At 62.9% G+C, this 15,767-nt stretch overlaps 3 protein-coding genes and 1 long non-coding RNA gene across 6 annotated transcripts; 2 read left to right on the top strand and 2 right to left on the bottom strand.

The window, feature by feature from the left end:
- Positions 1–300: 300 nt before the first annotated feature.
- On the bottom strand, positions 301–3,883 carry PRUNE1 (prune exopolyphosphatase 1). Its single transcript, XM_066337946.1, has 8 exons — positions 3,468–3,883; positions 2,436–2,540; positions 2,126–2,331; positions 1,765–1,949; positions 1,533–1,691; positions 1,346–1,440; positions 1,098–1,256; positions 301–987 (listed from the first exon to the last, which is right to left on the bottom strand). The coding sequence occupies exons 1-8, from the start codon at positions 3,504–3,506 to the stop codon at positions 667–669; spliced, it is 1,269 nt and encodes a 422-aa protein (XP_066194043.1). The 5' UTR covers positions 3,507–3,883; the 3' UTR covers positions 301–666.
- A 665-nt stretch (positions 3,884–4,548) lies between these two features.
- MINDY1 (MINDY lysine 48 deubiquitinase 1) lies at positions 4,549–10,115 on the top strand. 2 transcript variants are annotated; one of them, XM_066337944.1, is made up of 11 exons: positions 4,549–5,019; positions 6,373–6,431; positions 6,838–7,824; positions 7,934–7,991; positions 8,106–8,170; positions 8,276–8,434; positions 8,814–8,916; positions 8,989–9,131; positions 9,206–9,397; positions 9,516–9,671; positions 9,758–10,115. In XM_066337944.1, exons 3-11 carry the CDS (start codon positions 6,934–6,936, stop codon positions 9,824–9,826), a joined length of 1,836 nt encoding a protein of 611 aa, XP_066194041.1. In that variant the 5' UTR covers positions 4,549–5,019; positions 6,373–6,431; positions 6,838–6,933; the 3' UTR covers positions 9,827–10,115. The 2 variants fall into 2 exon arrangements, with proteins under 2 accessions (XP_066194041.1, XP_066194042.1); XM_066337945.1 differs by having other exon boundaries at positions 6,819–7,824.
- On the bottom strand, positions 4,707–5,817 carry LOC136373020 (uncharacterized). Its single transcript, XR_010745571.1, has 3 exons — positions 5,784–5,817; positions 5,621–5,641; positions 4,707–5,264 (listed from the first exon to the last, which is right to left on the bottom strand). It is a non-coding gene; the product is annotated as an uncharacterized lncRNA (long non-coding RNA).
- Positions 10,116–10,650: 535 nt separating the features above from the next.
- Positions 10,651–15,767, top strand: CERS2 (ceramide synthase 2). Of its 2 annotated transcripts, none has more exons than XM_066337948.1 (11): positions 10,651–10,785; positions 12,188–12,361; positions 12,853–12,970; positions 13,065–13,183; positions 13,355–13,412; positions 13,493–13,543; positions 13,740–13,832; positions 14,013–14,141; positions 14,221–14,327; positions 14,433–14,586; positions 14,822–15,767. In XM_066337948.1, the coding sequence occupies exons 2-11, from the start codon at positions 12,189–12,191 to the stop codon at positions 14,948–14,950; spliced, it is 1,131 nt and encodes a 376-aa protein (XP_066194045.1). In that variant the 5' UTR covers positions 10,651–10,785; position 12,188; the 3' UTR covers positions 14,951–15,767. The 2 variants fall into 2 exon arrangements, with proteins under 2 accessions (XP_066194045.1, XP_066194046.1); XM_066337949.1 differs by lacking the exon at positions 10,651–10,785 and adding an exon at positions 11,170–12,080.

Here is a 15,767-nt window from a genome sequence, read left to right as displayed (position 1 = left end):
AGCTGCCCCAAGCTCCTCACTCCCTCCTCTGCTCCTGGAGCAGCAAATCCACTGGGAAAAGCCAAGCCCACTGATACTCACAGCAGGCAGAGGCCATGACTTTTTATGGCAAAGCCAGTTTCCTCCTGGCTGGGCTGGACTCGGGAGTGTGGCTGCACTGACATCCCCTCCTTGGACACCCCAAAATGTTCCTCTGACCCACCACAGAGGGGATTGCACCCCAGGGAAGGAGGGGGTGCATCCCCATCTCGAGTGGGGCAGCACCAGACCCATCCCAGAATAAAAGCCAAGAGTCAAAACTGGAAGAAAAGGGAAATTTAATCCTTGGAAAACAGCGACAATCCTGGACGGCTGCCTGTCTGGGCCCACCCTCTGGGGCCCCCCTCTGCCCCCCAAGGAAGGAAGATTGTTAAAAATTCATTAATGTCCCTATCCCAATGCCTTCATTAAGGGAGTGCAATTACTGCCCGTGGCATCCCCAAAACCCCACCCTGGGGACCCTTGGGGCAGAGGGAGCCTTTGGGGCAGGGGACAAACCATGAGGAGGGCCAGGAGCCGAGCTCTAACAAAGGCAGCTGCAACCCCCCCACACCCAGCACCCCACCGGGCCTGCTCAGGGACCCCAACTTCTCATCCAGACCCCAAAAACCCACGGGGTGCCTGCTGCTATTTCGGGGAGCCGGGGGGCTGCCCCACGGCGATGCGGCTGACCCGCTCCAGGACATCCTGGGGACACAGCGGGGGCACGGCCTGTGCCAGGGGACACTCCTCCACCAGGCTGTTCATGGGGGTGGGTGGGGGCACCACGTCGTCCTCGGGGCCCCCGGCAGCCCCCAGGCCCCCCAGCGCTGCCCGCAGGATGGGCAGCACCTTCTTGCGAGTGGCCACGGCGTTGCCCTGGGCGTAGGCGACCACGCAGGGCCAGGGGCTGGGCAGCAGCTGCAGGAGCAGGGACGGCGTCGTCGCCTCCTCCAGCGCCCGGCACAGCTGCAGGGGAGCGAGCACGGGGCTGGGATCACCCCAGCACATCCAAAACCGGGCGGTTCTGGGGCAAACCACAGCTGGGAACTGCCCAGAGATGCCCGGCCCCGACTCACCGTGCTGCGGAGGGGCTCCTGCCGGCTGTAAACCGCCAGCTTCCGAGTGGGCTCGTGGTGTTCATTAAAGGACACGGTCATGGCCACCAGCCCCGCGTAGCCACGGCTCTGGCAGAAAGCCTCCAGGTCCTGCAGCAAGCCAGGCCGGAGCAGGAAGATCTGGACAGAGGGCAGGGGCCTTGGTATCACCGCGATGTCCCCAGTGAGCCGCTCCCTGCCTCAGTTTCCCCCTCACCCCCAAGTCTCACTTCCAGGTCCTCGAAGACGCCACTGATGGCAACGACCACGTCGTCACTGGAGAGGACTTTGAGGTCCTTCCGCAGCATCTGCTCTGTCGTCAGCCCTGGGAGGTGGCCAGGGGTTGAGGCCCAGGGCACCCTCCTGTCCCCAGGGAGAGGGGGATACATCTGGGTGCCACTGCCCTGGCACACACACCTGTGACATCAAACTTGGCCGCCTGCAGGGCTCCAAACACAGCGTCACGGGCCGGCAGCTCCGGGAACCTCTCCTCCAGCAGGGACACGCAGGCCACGTCCCTGGGTGTCACCTTGCCCGCGGCCGGGCTCAGGTTGATGCAGTCCAGCAAGATGGTGCCTGTGGGGACGAGCGGGGCTGTGTTGCCACCGTCCCTCGGGGCTGGGGGCTCAGCCAGGACCCCCGTGCTCACCGTGCAGCAGTGCAGCCGTGGTTCTGTCCAGCACGCCCGGGGGGCCCTGGAGGATCCGTTCGGTCACCAGCGTGGCACAGGAGCCCACCGGCTCCACCGTCACCTGGCACGGGGGACCACGGTCCCGCTCCAGCGGCCGGTGGTCCAGGACCTCCACCACGGCTTCTTCCAGCGCAGCGTCGGCACTGGTGGGCAACGGGGAAGGGTCACCCCTGGCAGAGCCCGGGGAACCCCTGCGTTCCTTCCCTTCCCTAAAAACACCCCGCAAACGGATCCGTTTGACCCACCCCGGGTGACAAAATCAACCGAGGCTCTGGGCGGGCGTCCCTGGCTGTCCCCGCTGTGCCACCCCTCGGCTCACCCGGGCAGGACGTGGTGATCCACCAGCGTCAGGGAGAGCAGCCCCGCGTGGTGCAGCCCCCCCAGGTCGATCTCATCCCGAAAGATGAGGGAGGCGGCCGGGATTCCCCGATCCCGCAGCAGGAACGTCGTCTCCGTCCGCAGCGCGAAGTCGGCGCGGGGGATGTTCAGCACCGGCACGAAGGCGGCTTTGGGAGCCGGGGACGTCTGCGGCGGGGGTGACACCCGGTGGGGTGACACCCGGCGGGGTGACACCCAGTGGGGCATCCCCCGGGCCACCCGCGGCCCCCGGGCCAGTGGCCGAGCCTCACCTGGGCCAGGAAATAGGCCAGGGCCAGCGCCGAGACGGTGGAGTCCAGGTCACAGGCCTCATTGCCCATCACCACGTGGATCTCCTGGTGCTGCTGGATGTGATCCTGCGGGGATGGGAGGGATCAGGCACAGTATCAGTGCGGCCTCATCCTCCAAAACCCCCAAACTGCTCCCTTGCCCTCATCACAGTGTCCCCGGAGCCACTCATCACAGGTGTCACCCACAGAATCCACCCTCTGGACGAGGTCCTGACATCCCTGGGCCTGGCTAGGATCCTCTTCTGGCACTAAAACTTGAAGGGTCTGGGCTCTGTGTGTGAAGTGAGGTGGGTCGGGGTTCCAGGAAAACTCACCTCAGCCACTGGCCCCCGTGGGGACAGGGACCATCCCAGCCCCACAGCCCTGGAAGCATTTAGTGCTTTAACCCATTTGTTCTAGAAACGCTGAGTTTGGGGCTGGTTGTTGCCCAAACACGATGTTTCACCCTCTTCTGCTTGCCTGCAGCAGCAGGACAAACGTGTCACTCCCCCGGGCCCCGTCCCCCGCTGTCACTCCTGCGGGAGCCGCCCCACCCTCGGGCCCTGATTATTGGGACAATTCTCTGCTGCCATAACCCAGATTCGCTAATTTTTGGCAGAAGCTGAGGGAAAAAAACCGAGAGCAGCTGCAGCCTAAACCCCTCGGCAGGTCTGGGGGCAGGACCAGGATGGGGCTGGGAAACATTTCGGGGTGTCCCTGGTGTGGCTGTGCCACCTCAGACAGGGCACCCAGCCCATTCCTGGGGCACAGAGATCCCGGGCAGAGAGATCCCGGGCACAGATCCCAGGCACAGAGATCCTGGCCACCCCGTTTTCCAGGGCACCTCAGCTCCCCACGGCACCCCAATCCATGGGGTGCTCATCTCCCCCTGCACCCCGATTTCCCTGCTGGCTGTTTCCTGGGCACCTCCTGGAGCCCGCAGCTCAGGGGCCGGGATGCTGACGTGTCCGTGCCCCCCAAGCTCCAGACCCCAGACCTCCCAGCCCCCCGTACCTGCAGAGCCGCCCGGCTCCCCGCCACGAACCGCTCCATGACGGCACCGATCCGCGCCCCGAGCCGCCAGTATGGCCCCAGTATAACCAGTATGGCCCAGTATAACCCAGGGCTGCCCAGTATAACCCAGGGCTGCCCAGTACTACCCAGCACAACCCGGTATAACCCAGTACGGCCAGATAGGGCCCAGTACAGCCAAGTATAACTCAGCACAGCCAAGTACAACCCAGTATAACCCAGCAGAGACCAGTATAACCCAGTACAGCCAAGTGTAAGTCAGTACAGCTCAGTAGAGCCCGGTACAGCCCAGTACAGCCCAGCACACCCCAGTCCAGCCCAGTATAACCCAGAGCCCCCGGCACAGCCCAGTCCAGCCCAGTATAACCCAGTCCAGCCCAGTCTAACCCAGTGCAGCCCAGTAAACCCCAGTCTAACCCAGTCCAGCCAGTAAACCCCAGTATAACCCAGAGCCCCGGCACAGCCCAGTCTAACCCAGTATAACCCAGTCTAACCCAGTATAACCCAGAGCCCGGCACAGCCCAGTCTAACCCAGTCTAACCCAGTCTAACCCAGTATAACCCAGAGCCCCGGCACAGCCCAGTATAACCCAGTATAACCCAGTATAACCCAGTCTAACCCAGTATAACCCAGTCTAACCCAGTCTAACCCAGTATAACCTAAAGCCCCGGCACAGCCCAGTGTAACCCAGTATAACCCAGTATAACCCAGAGCCCGGCACAGCCCAGTATAACCCAGTCCAGCCCAGTATAACCTAAAGCCCCGGCACAGCCCAGTCTAACCCAGTATAACCCAGTATAACCCAGTATAACCCAGTGTAACCCAGTCTAACCCAGTATAACCCAGAGCCCGGCAGAGCCCAGCGGGGCCTGGCCCCGCCCCCCGCCGCAGGGGCCGCTGGGAGGGGGCGGGGCCGTTCCCGGCATCCCCCGCGGCTGGGGGGGGGGGGGCTCGGGGGGACCCCAAATCTGCTCTTTACACCCCAAAAATCTGCTCTTTACACCCCCCCCAGGCCCCGCTGACACCCCAAAACCTGCTGCGAGCCCAAACCCCGACAGCCCAATTTCCCCAGCGCCTCCGCTTCACGGCGCGGCCCCCCCGGATCCTACTGCACCCCCAAAATTACACCTTTAATCCTCCTCCTCCTCCTCCTCCTCCTCCTCCTCCCCCCGCCCTAAATCCGCCTTCCCGCAGAAACCCGGAGCGTGCGTCTGGAGGTGGAAAACAGGCCCGTGCCGGGCTGGGAAAAGGGGGAAAAACAGGGGGAAAAAAAAGAAGAAAAAAGGGTTAAAAAAAAAAATAAAAAGGAAGGGAAGAGGATAAAAGAAGGGACAGATCAAAAAAAAAAAAAACATTAGGGGAAAAAGAAGACAGAAGCAAAAAGAGGAGCGCGAAGGAATAAAAAAGGAGATTAAAGAGGAAAAAAAAAAAAAGAAGGGGACGGAGGGAAAAGCGAGAAAAAAAGAAGGAAGAAGAAACAAAGAAGGAAAAGGGAATAAAGGAGGAAAGAAGAAGGAGAAAAACAGGAAAAAAGGTAAAAGGAGGTTTAAAGGATTAAAAAGGAGGGATAAAGTGAAAAAAGAAGGGGGAAAGGAGGAAAAAAAGATGGAAGAGTAAGGAAAAGGGAACATAAAGTAGGAAAAAGGAGGAAAAACAAGGATTAGGGGAGCAAAACGAAGAAAAAGCAAGAGAAAACGGCAGGATGGGATCCGAGCGGGGGCGGGGGACCGCGGCCGGGGACACCGAGGGGCGGCAACGCCCCGGGACCCCCGACACACCCTGAGACCCCCGGTCACACCCTGAGACCCTCGGTCACACCCCGGGACCCCCCGGTCACACCCTGAGACCCCCAAACCCGCCCCGGGACCCCCGGTCACACCCTGAGACCCCCGGTCACATCCTGAGACCCTCGGTCACACCCCGGGACCCCCCGGTCACACCCTGAGACTCTCGGTCACACCCCGGTCACACCCCGAGACCCTGGGTCACACCCTGAGACCCCCAAACCCGCCCCGGGACCCCCGGTCACACCCCGGGACCCCCGGTCACACCCCGGGACCCTCGGTCACACCCCGGGACCCCCCGGTCACACCCCGGTCACACCCCGGTCACACCCCGGAACCCCCCGGTCACACCCCGGGACCCGCCCCGGGACCCTCGGTCACACCCCGGTCACATCCCGGGATCCCCGGTCACACCCTGAGACCCTTGGTCACACCCCGGGACCCCCGGTCACACTCTGAGACCCTCGGTCACACCCCGGGACCTGCCCCAGGACCCCCGGTCACATCCCGGGACCCTCGGTCACACCCCGGGACCCCCGGTCACACCCTGAGACCGTCGGTCACACCCCGGGACTCACCCTGGGACCCCCTGGTCACACCCCGGGACCCCCAAACCCGCCCCGGGACCCTCGGTCACACCCCGGTCACATCCCGGGATCCCCGGTCTGGCCGGTCTGGCCGGACCCGCCGCGGGCTCGGGGCGAGGCCAGGAGTGGGAATTCAAACCCATCGAGTTCCCTTGTGTAGTACATTTTATTTTATTTTATTTTATTTTATTTTATTTTATTTTATTTTATTTTATTTTATTTTATTTTATTTTATTTTTATTTTTAAAGGTTTTTCTCATTTTGCACCTTGGTTCCATTTCATTTCATTTCATTTCATTTCATTTCATTTCATTTCATTTCATTTCATTTCATTTCATGCCGGTTTCTATTTTATTTGTTTAGTTTTTAGTGTCAGTCTGTCAGTCCTTACTTACAGGCTCAACTCCCTATCAGCACTATTTATTATTGATATTGTTTTATTTCCTTATGTTTGCTTATTTATTTACTTACTTTTAAATTGTTTATTCACATGGTTTAATTGGTGTTTGTTTGCAGGGCTTTCCAGAGGGCCCAGGACCCCACCTTGGCAGAATTAGGGGCTCAGAAGATTCCTGGTGAGCTGGAGGGGTTCTGGGGGAGCCAGGGCAGAAAACCCGGGGTTTGAAACTGGAATTTGACAATTAATTCTCTTGACTTTCCGAATCTTTTGCCTATTTCAAAGCCAAAATTTCAAATTCCTTTGTCCCTTTAAAAGCCAAATTTCCAATTATCTTGGCTATTAAACCCCCAAATCTTCCGATTCTCCCAACGATTTTGAAGCAAATGTAAAGAAATTGGGGAGAAAAAAAAAAACCCTCACCTAGACAAGCCAAATTGGACTAAAAAACCCAAATATATATATATAAAATACATATGTAAACATATATATAAACATATATATAAAAACATATATATATATATATACATATATATATATGTATGTATATATTTTCCTCCAATAGCCCCATTTTCCCTCCAAAGGCAGATATTTGGGATGTGGCTGCTCCTGGAGAGCCCCGGAGCGTTCCCAGGAGCCTGATCAGAGGCGGAGCAGCCCCGGCCCCGCGGGACGGTCCCATGGAGCAGGAGGGGACACTGCCACCAGCCGCCCCCGGAGCACAGGGGACACCCCAGCCCCCGGAGGAGGGACGTGATGGGGACAGAACCCCCGGTGGTGGGGATGAAGTCTCCAACGTTGGGGACGGAATTCCCAGTGCTGGGGACAGAATCTCTGGTGTCGGGGACGGAATTCCCGGTGTCGGGGACGGAATTCCCGGTGTCGGGGATGGAGTTCCCGGTGTCAGGGATGGAGTTCCCGGTGTCGGGGATGGAGTTCCCGGTGTCAGGGATGGAGTTCCCGGTGTCGGGGATGGAGTTCCCGGTGTTGGAGATGAAATTCCCGGTGTCAGGGACGGAATTCCCAGTGTCGGGGATGGAGTTCCCAGTGTCGGGGACGGAGTTCCCGGTGTCAGGGACGGAGTTCCCGGTGTCAGGGACGGAGTTCCCGGTGTCAGGGACGGAGTTCCCGGTGTTGGAGATGGAATTCCCGGTGTTGGAGATGGAATTCCCAGTGTTGGAATTTGCGGTGTCAGGGATGGAATTCCCGGTGTCGGGGACGGAATTCCCGGTGTCGGGGACGGAATTCCCGGTGCCGGCCGGGAAGGTGCCGAGGGGGGACCCGGGCGGCCGGGGGAGGTGTCCGGCCCCGAGGGACCCCCGGGAGGCTCCCCCGAGGAGCCGCGGGAGGAGCAGCCCCTGCAGGAGGAGGGCTCCTCGCCGGGGGTCCCCCCGCCCGTCCCGGGAGCCGCGGCCGAGCCCCCCCGGGGCCAGCCCCCTTCCCGGGAGGAGGATTTTTACTGCGTGAAGTGGATCAGCTGGAAAGGGGAGAGGACGCCGGTGGTCACCCAGAGCGAGAACGGGCCCTGCCCGCTCCTGGCCATCATCAACATCCTCCTCCTGCAGTGGAAGGTAGAGCGGGGTCTGGGGGGGCTCCGGGGTGGGGTCTGGGGGGGTTCTCCCCAAATCCCGAGGGGAAGGATCCCGGGGATGGTGCCCAGCCTCCTCTGGCTGCTCCCAGGTGAAGCTGCCCCCGCAGAAGGAGGTGATCACAGCCGAGGAGCTGATGGCGCATTTGGGTGAGTGGGGACCCCACATCCCTGCTCTGGCCCCAGGAATGGGCTGGGGGCTCCACTGGGACCCCCACATTCTCGCCCCAGTGCCGGGACTGGGGTGACCCCTCTGCCTCGCAGGGAATTGCATCCTGGCCACCCAGCCCCGGGACACCTCTGAGGGGCTGCAGCTGAATTTCCAGCAGGTGAGGAGCAACCCCAGAACGTCCAACCCCGGGGAGCTGGGCTGGCTGCAGGATTTGGGGTGGCCCCTCCAGGAGTGACCCCTCCCTGTTCCTCCTGCCCCCCAGAACATCAGTGACAGCATGACAGTCCTGCCAAAGCTCTCCACGGGGCTGGACGTCAACGTGAGGTTCACGGGGGTCTCAGATTTCGAGTACACCCCCGAGTGCATCGTCTTCGACCTCCTCAACATCCCTCTCTACCACGGCTGGCTGGTGGACCCTCAGGTGAGACCCCCCACCCGGCTGGTGGCTTCCCTGGAGTGATCCCAGGGCTGGAGAACTCCGCTGTGAGGATCTGGGGCTCATCCTGGCCAAAGTCCCATCCCATGTCCTGTCCCTGGGAGTGCTCAGTGCCAGGTCGGACAGGGCTTGGAGCAACCTGGTCTAGCGGGAGGTGTGTCTGCCTGCGGTTTGGGGGGATCCAGATGGTCCCAGAACATCCCAGCCCAAACCCCTCTGTGGTGTTTGAACCTGAGCCAGTCCGTGTCTCCTCTGGCCGTGGCAGGAGGTTGCACTGGGTGGTCTTTGAGCATCCCTTTCCCTTCCAGACCCCTCTGGCTCCATCCTCCCCAGGAGCTCACCCTTTTTCCCTGCCGTCCCGCAGAGCCCGGAGCAGGTCCAGGCCGTGGGCAAGCTCAGCTACAACCAGCTGGTGGAGAAGATCATCACCTGCAAACAGGCCAGCGACTCCAGGCTGGTGAGCGAAGGTAACGCCCCGCTCCGTCCCCGCGGTCCCCGGGGGCACAGCCCGGCCCCACACGCCGCCGCTGTCCCCGCAGGGCTGGTGGCAGAGCAGTTCCTGGAGTCCACGGCGTCGCAGCTGACGTTCCACGGGCTGTGCGAGCTCACGGCCCGCGCCCGCGAGGGAGAGCTCGGCGTCTTCTTCCGCAACAACCACTTCAGCACCATGATCAAGCACAAGGTGCGGCCCCGGACCCCGCCGGGCACCCCCCGAACCCCCGCCAGGGCTGACTGTCCCCTGTCCCTTCTCCCCAGGGCCACCTTTACCTGTTGGTGACGGACCAGGGCTTCCTGCAGGAGGAGGGGGTGGTGTGGGAGAGCCTGCACAGCGTGGATGGGGACAGCTGCTTCTGTGACACCGACTTCCACCTCAGCCACGCCCCGGGCAAGGAGGGGGCCACCGCGGCCCTCCCGGACCACCGGCTGCAGCAGAGCCAGGTGGACCAGGTAGGGGACAAGCGGTGGCACCGGGGGACACCTGAGTCCCCATCCCGGCTCCAGGGGGATCGTGCAGGGTTTGGGCTCGTGGTGCTGACAGCTCTCTTTGTGCTCCTCTCCCTCCCAGGATTACATGGTGGCCCTGTCCCTGCAGCAGGGACGGGACCCTCCCTCCGTGCTCAGCGACCTGGAGCTGGCGCGGCAGCTGCAGCACGAGGAGTACCAGCAGCACCATCCTCATCCTCATCCTCCGCCTGCTCCTTCCCAGCTGCTGCCAGCGCAGGTAACCGGGAGCCTCCCGCTCTGCAGGGGCTGTCTGGGGGTCTCTGCGGGTGCCGCCACACCCCGGCGTTGTCCCTGTCCCCGCAGGTGGGCGGGCGTGTGGCCGGAGAGCGGCGGCAGCGGCAGCGGCCGGATCTGGACTGTACCCTCCTGTAGCACCTCGTGCCCGTGGGGTCCCTGCGCCCGCAGCCCCCCGAGCCCCCGCCCTGCGGGGAGACACACGGATGAGGGGTGACCGTCTGAGGACCCCCCCAGGACCACCCCGGAATTCCCAGTGGCCTTAACACAGGGGGGTCCCACTCAGGGGGAGCCCCCTCGGGGGGGTCCCACACCTCGGTCCGTGCACTGAGACACGGGTGGACGTGTGGCTGGGGAGGACACCCGTGCACCCTCCGTTCAAAATGTGGCCTTAGCCCTTGGCAAGTAAAGGACTTGTCCCCCTGCACACGGATCTGACACCCTGACATCATTTCGGGTTTCTGCGCTCCACGGACACGCGGGTTTGGGGTCCCGTCCCTGGAGTGCAGTGGCGCGGCGCGGCCACCTGGGGGCGACAGGGGCGAGTGGGGTCTGTGGGGCTCCATGGGGGCACAAATGGGGCGCGTGGGGGGCCCGGGGGGAGCCGAGGGCACGCACGGGGCTGAACAGGGGCCTATGGGGCCATGGGGCCCGCACAAGGGCGTGCAGAGGGACAGATAAGGGGCACACATGGGGCACACATGGGGCACACATGGGGCACACATGGGGTGTGTAGGGATGAGCACAGAGCACACATAGAGGTGGGTATAGGGATGAGTGTATGGGCTGCAAAGGGCACCTACAGGGCTGTCTATAGGGGCTGCATATGGGGCGTCTATGGGGCACCCCGGGGTCTATAGGGGGCGCGCAGATCGATCCCGTCTCTCGGCGGTTGATTGCTCACGCCTGGGCCCGCCCCGCCCCGCCCCACGGCGGGCGCCGCTCCCCGCGGCGTTGCGGTGACGTCACTCCCGGCTCGCGGTGACGTCACTGCCGCCGCTGCCTGGCGCGGGGCGCGCGCGGGACGGAGGGGGCGAGCGGCGGCTCCGTGAGGGCTCCGAGCGGCGGCTCCGTGAGGGCTCCGGCGGCGGCTGCGGGTGAGTGCGGCCGGGGGGGCGGCGGGGACACGCGGGGCCGCCCCGCTCCGGGAGGAGCCGCCCGTGGGGGGGCCGCGGGATGGTTCCCGCTCGCTGCCCCCCCGCGCCAGGGCCGCGGCCGGGCCTTTCTGCGGGCGTTGGGCGCGCACCGGAGCCATCCCGGGCCTCCACGGCCTCGGCCGGGGTCCGGCGGGGCCCCCCGGCGCTGGCCGGGCGCGGCTGGGCGGAGGCGGGCCCCCGGGGCCGCGGCCGGGGCCCGGAGCGGCCTCGGGCCCCGCCGGGGTCGCTGCCCCCGGCCCCGGGCAGGGCGCGCGGCTCCGGGCCCGGGTCCCTCCCGCTCCCGTTTTTTCTGCCCGCGACTTAAAAAACGCCAGGATTTTGTCCGTTTCCAGCAGGATGGCCGCTAAAATAATACCTTGGGGAGGGGTCCGGCCTGGCCGTGGCCCCCTCCTCCCCCGGCTCGGGGTCCCCGGTGCCGGGACACGGCGCTGTGCTGCCGGTGCCTCGGGGCAGAAGGAGCTGCCGGCCCTGACCGGGCGCTCACCCCGTCCTCCCACGCTGCTCTCCCGTTACCTGCCCGCGGCACGGCCCCGGGAGCCGGGAATTGCGGCACCTCCCTCCCGCCTGCCCTTGCGAAACCGGCCACGGTGGTTCCTCTTCCTCCCGCAGCGGAGCGGAGCCGCCCCGTCCCTCGCCGCAGTCCCTGCGCCGTGCCGGGGATTCGCTTCCCGCGGGTGGGATCCCCACCGACCGCATCCCGAGCCCGCGGGGTTCCCCAAAACCGGCCGCTGGAGAGGGGCGAGGCGCCGGGATGCGATGACCCCGCGGCCAGAGGCGGCTTCCCCTGCCGGGGCCCGGCCGGAGCCTTTTTCAGGCACAAAGGTGCTCATTGTGCCGCCAGCAAATCCCTAATCCCGCGCCGGTGCTTGTGCCCGGCCTCCAGAGGCTGGCGGTGGGCTCCGTGCCTCCGTTTCCCAGCGGGAATGTGCTTTGGATCGGCCGCGGGATGCGCACACAGCTCTCGGGAGGCAAACCAGCCTCGGGGGGGTTTTCCCTGCTCCTCATCCCGCTGCCGAGCCGGCGTTGCCTTCCCGGTGCGGAGTCCAGAGGCGGGCGCCCAGCTCCTCGCTCGGGCTGGTTCCAGGGCCCCGAGCTGCCGGTCGGAAGCAGGACTGGGGCCCCTGTTAATGATCACCCTGTGACCTCTGGGCTGCAGGGAACAAAGTCCCTCGGGGCCCGAGCCCAGCGCCGGCCGCTCCGACCGGGATTTCACCGCGGCCTCCCTGGGAGCCGGGGTGGAAATTGAGGTGCCTGGTGGAGCAGCGCTGTGGGAGTCCGGGGTGGGAATCAGCTGTCTCCTCAGAGATGTCCCTCTCACCTCTCTCCCTTTCCCTCCCCACAGCATGTTTCAGACCTTGTACAGCTATTTTTGGTGGGAACGGCTCTGGCTCCCGGCAAACCTCACCTGGGCTGACCTGGAGGACCGGGATGGGCGAGTCTATGCCAAAGCCTCTGACCTGTACATCACCCTCCCCTTGGCCTTCCTCTTCCTCGTTGTCCGGCACCTCTTTGAGACGTGAGTCCCTTCCCTGGGGGTGGGGACGGATCCTGGGCCCCGATCTGGCTGTCCCCACGCCCTGGGGGCTGTGGCTGAGCCCTGGGATGTGGCACCTTTGTGCTCAGCCTTGCTGGGGGTGCCCGTGGGGGTCCCGATCCCCCCACCACAAACCCACGTGCTCGCCTTTCCCCACACAAACGCGGCTTTGTGCATCCCCCGCCCTTACCGGGCCTTTAGGGAGGGATTTGTTGGGCAAACAATGGGAACAGACCCGGCTTTGTTGGGATGGCAGGAGAGGGGGGGGACCGTCCTTCAACTGAGTGGGGACAGCCCGTGACAGAGGGACCCGGGGACTCCCCTGTGGCAAAACCCACCCTGAAAAAGGCGCAGCAGGACGGGGAGACAGGAGGCATTGAGTGGTTGTGCGTCCCTGGGTGGCTTTGATGGGGCCAAATGATACAGGGGGATGACAGAAATGGGGACGTTTATGTCCCCGACTCCTTCCCCAGGTATGTGGCCACCCCCCTGGCCGGGCTCCTGAATGTCAAGGAGAAGGTCCGGTTAAAAGCCAGCCCCAACCCGGTGCTGGAGAAGTTTTATGCTGCCACCACCAAACACCCCAAGCAGGTGAGGGCTGGGGGGTCCCAGAGGTGCCTGGGAGGGGGTGAGGGTGGCAGAGTCAGGGCCGTGTGACACAGTGGGGCTGTCCTGCTGTCCCCAGGCCGACGTGGAGATGCTCTCCAAGAAGAGCGGCTGCACCGTGCGCCAGGTGGAGCGCTGGTTCCGCCGCCGCCGCAACCAGGACCGGCCCAGCCTGCTCAAGAAATTCCGGGAGGCCAGGTGAGAGCCCCCCTTCCTGCCTGGCCTCAGCGTCCCTCCACCCTGGGGGGCTCTGGGAGCCCCAGCTTGGCCTGGGAGGGTGGGAGATGTGGGACCCGGGGCCGGTGGGTCCGTCCTCCTCCCTGCTGCTCCCCGGTGCCCGTCTGAGGACCGTCTGCTTCCTTTTTCCAGTTGGAGATTCACCTTTTACCTTATTGCTTTCATTGCTGGCATGGCTGTCATAGTGGATGTGAGTATTGCCCCCACCCCGTGCTCCCCCAGCGCCCCTGGCCCCTCTGACTCCTCTGTCTCCCCTTCCCCATCCCACAGAAACCCTGGTTCTACGACCTCCGGGAGGTGTGGAAGGGATACCCCATCCAGGTGAGCACGGATCCCACCCCTGCTGCCACCCCACGGCTTTTCCTGAGCACCAGGATCAGCAGTGGGGGTGCAGGAGCGTCTCTTGGCAGCCCTGGTGGTTTGGGAGTCCCCAGGACACCCGGATGGTGCCCACAGAAGGGGACCAAACCCCTCTGGGGGACACAGAGGACCCCCCTGACCTGTCCCTTGCCCCCAGAGCATGCTGCCCTCCCAGTACTGGTACTACATGATCGAGCTCTCCTTCTACTGGTCCCTGCTCTTCAGCATCGCCTCCGACGTCAAACGCAAGGTGGGGGCTCTGGGAGGGGGTGGGACACACGGGGACACCTCAGCAGGGTTTTCTTCACCTGGGTGGTGTGGGAGGGTGTGGGGACACAGAGGGGCTGTGGGGTGGGGTTTGCCATGGGTGGGATCTGGGCTGCTGTGACCCCCACCCCCATTTCTGGGCTCCCCTTTGCTTTGGTCACAGGATTTCAAAGAGCAAATCATCCACCACGTCGCCACCATCATCCTCATCAGCTTCTCCTGGTTCGCCAACTACATCCGTGCTGGGACGCTCATCATGGCCCTGCACGACTCCTCGGATTATCTGCTGGAGGTTGGTGTGTCCCCTCCCCTGCTGCCACCACATCCCCACCCTGTGCCCTCTCCCCAGCTCACCTGCTCTGCCCCCACAGTCTGCCAAAATGTTCAACTACGCCGGGTGGAGAAACACCTGCAACAACATCTTCATCGTCTTCGCTGCCGTCTTCATCATCACCCGCCTGGTCATCCTGCCCTTCTGGTGAGCTCTGCTGGGGACCAGGGGAAACTGAGGCAGGCGTTGGGGGACTCTCACAGAGGGTGGGGTGCTGGTTCTGCCCGTGACAGGAGTGGCTTTTCCTGGCAGGATCATGCACTGCACAGTGGTTTATCCGCTGGATCTCTACCCTGCCTTCTTCGGCTACTACTTCTTCAACTTCATGATGGTGGTGCTGCAGTCGCTGCACATCTTCTGGGCCTACCTCATCATCCGCATGGCCCAGAAGTTCATAACTGGAAAGGTGAGAGGGCACCTGGGCCCGTGGGGACGTCACCGGGGGAAGGACCCACTTGGGCTGGATGGAGGATGGGGCTTTGCAGGGGAGACCCCCAGATCCTGAATCCCGACTGGCCTTGGCTGCCCGGATCCCAGAGAGCCCTCAGTGGGGAGAAAGTGCTGTGGTTAAATGGGGAAACTGAGGCACGGCAGAAAAACGGGGGGCTGCTGCCTGAAGCCCCTTTTCCCTGTGCCCACAGGTGGTGGAGGATGAGCGGAGTGACCGCGAGGAGACGGACAACTCTGAGGAGGAGGAGGAGGTGGCCAAGAACGGGCCCCTCTCCAACGGCCACCCCGTCCTCAACAACAACCACCGCAAAACCGACTGAGCGCCCCGGACCCGAGAGCTGCCACCTGCTGCCACCGGCGCGGCCCCTCCGGGCCCCGGGCGCCCGCCGGGCCGCAGCTCTGCCTCACACTCACCGCTGGTGCCCTTCCACCTCTCACCTGCTGCCTTAATCCACTGCGGTTCCCGGGACAGGCGGGGACCCCACCGGGATGGCTCCAACCCACCGGGGCGGCTCCTGCCCGCCCCGCAGCCCCTGGGATTGGCCCCTCGCCGGGCTCTGTTATTCCTGATTGCCCAACCATTCCTTCACCGGGGAGGGGAAAGGCCCCTTTTCCCTGACCTGTGTCCGGCTTTCAGCCGGCTCAAGCCCTGCTCCACCCAACGGGGAGGGAGGAGCAGGGAATTCCTGGGTGTTTCAGTGCCTAAATGATGGGATGACACTATGGAAGTACTTGGGGGAAGGAAGCTGCGGGGCTGAGTCACTCCTTGTGTCTCACGGAGTTTAATCCCCTCATTTCTCTTCGGTAAATGGATTTTGAGTCTCTCCCTCTCCGTGGCCTCTCCCAGCTGTAACAGGACAAATTTCCAACTGATTTTTTCTTTTTTTTTTTTTTTTTTTTTTTCTCCTTTTCTTTCTATTTATTTGGAAGACAGAAGGAGCCGGGCTTGGCTCTGTCTCCTGCATCCCCCAGGATGCTGTGAGACCTCCCAGCACGGAGGGGTGGGGGGGGAAAAGGACCATTAACCAATGTCAGACCAAAACGTGTTTTGTTGTTCTTGTTTTTTAAAAAAAATAAATAAAAGGTTAAATATATTAAAAGTTAAAAAACTAATAAACTTGGGTAAAAAAAAAAAAC

Source organism: Sylvia atricapilla, chromosome 30, assembly GCF_009819655.1.
Source record: "Sylvia atricapilla isolate bSylAtr1 chromosome 30, bSylAtr1.pri, whole genome shotgun sequence".
NCBI classification, from domain to species: Eukaryota; Metazoa; Chordata; class Aves; order Passeriformes; family Sylviidae; genus Sylvia; species Sylvia atricapilla.
The sequence above is the reverse complement of the archived record's forward strand: the minus strand, read 5'-3'. Positions and strand labels throughout refer to the sequence as shown.

What these genes read in the sequence shown, in the direction of transcription:
- PRUNE1 (XM_066337946.1), bottom strand. Translation starts at nt 3,506, where the DNA reads ATGGAGCGGTTCGTGGCGGGGAGCCGGGCGGCTCTGCAG. An exon ending in GATCACCACGTCCTGCCCGG is followed by an intron (nt 1,950 to 2,125) that starts GTGAGCCGAGGG and finishes GTTGCCCACCAG; the next exon opens with TGCCGACGCTGCGCTGGAAG. An exon ending in AGGAGCCCCTCCGCAGCACG is followed by an intron (nt 988 to 1,097) that starts GTGAGTCGGGGC and finishes GCTCCCCTGCAG; the next exon opens with CTGTGCCGGGCGCTGGAGGA.
- MINDY1 (XM_066337944.1), top strand. Translation starts at nt 6,934, where the DNA reads ATGGAGCAGGAGGGGACACTGCCACCAGCCGCCCCCGGAGCACAGGGG. An exon ending in CTCCAGGCTGGTGAGCGAAG is followed by an intron (nt 8,917 to 8,988) that starts GTAACGCCCCGC and finishes CTGTCCCCGCAG; the next exon opens with GGCTGGTGGCAGAGCAGTTC. An exon ending in AGCAGAGCCAGGTGGACCAG is followed by an intron (nt 9,398 to 9,515) that starts GTAGGGGACAAG and finishes TCTCCCTCCCAG; the next exon opens with GATTACATGGTGGCCCTGTC.
- CERS2 (XM_066337948.1), top strand. Translation starts at nt 12,189, where the DNA reads ATGTTTCAGACCTTGTACAGCTATTTTTGGTGGGAACGGCTCTGGCTC. An exon ending in GCATGGCTGTCATAGTGGAT is followed by an intron (nt 13,413 to 13,492) that starts GTGAGTATTGCC and finishes CCCATCCCACAG; the next exon opens with AAACCCTGGTTCTACGACCT. An exon ending in GGAAGGGATACCCCATCCAG is followed by an intron (nt 13,544 to 13,739) that starts GTGAGCACGGAT and finishes CCTTGCCCCCAG; the next exon opens with AGCATGCTGCCCTCCCAGTA.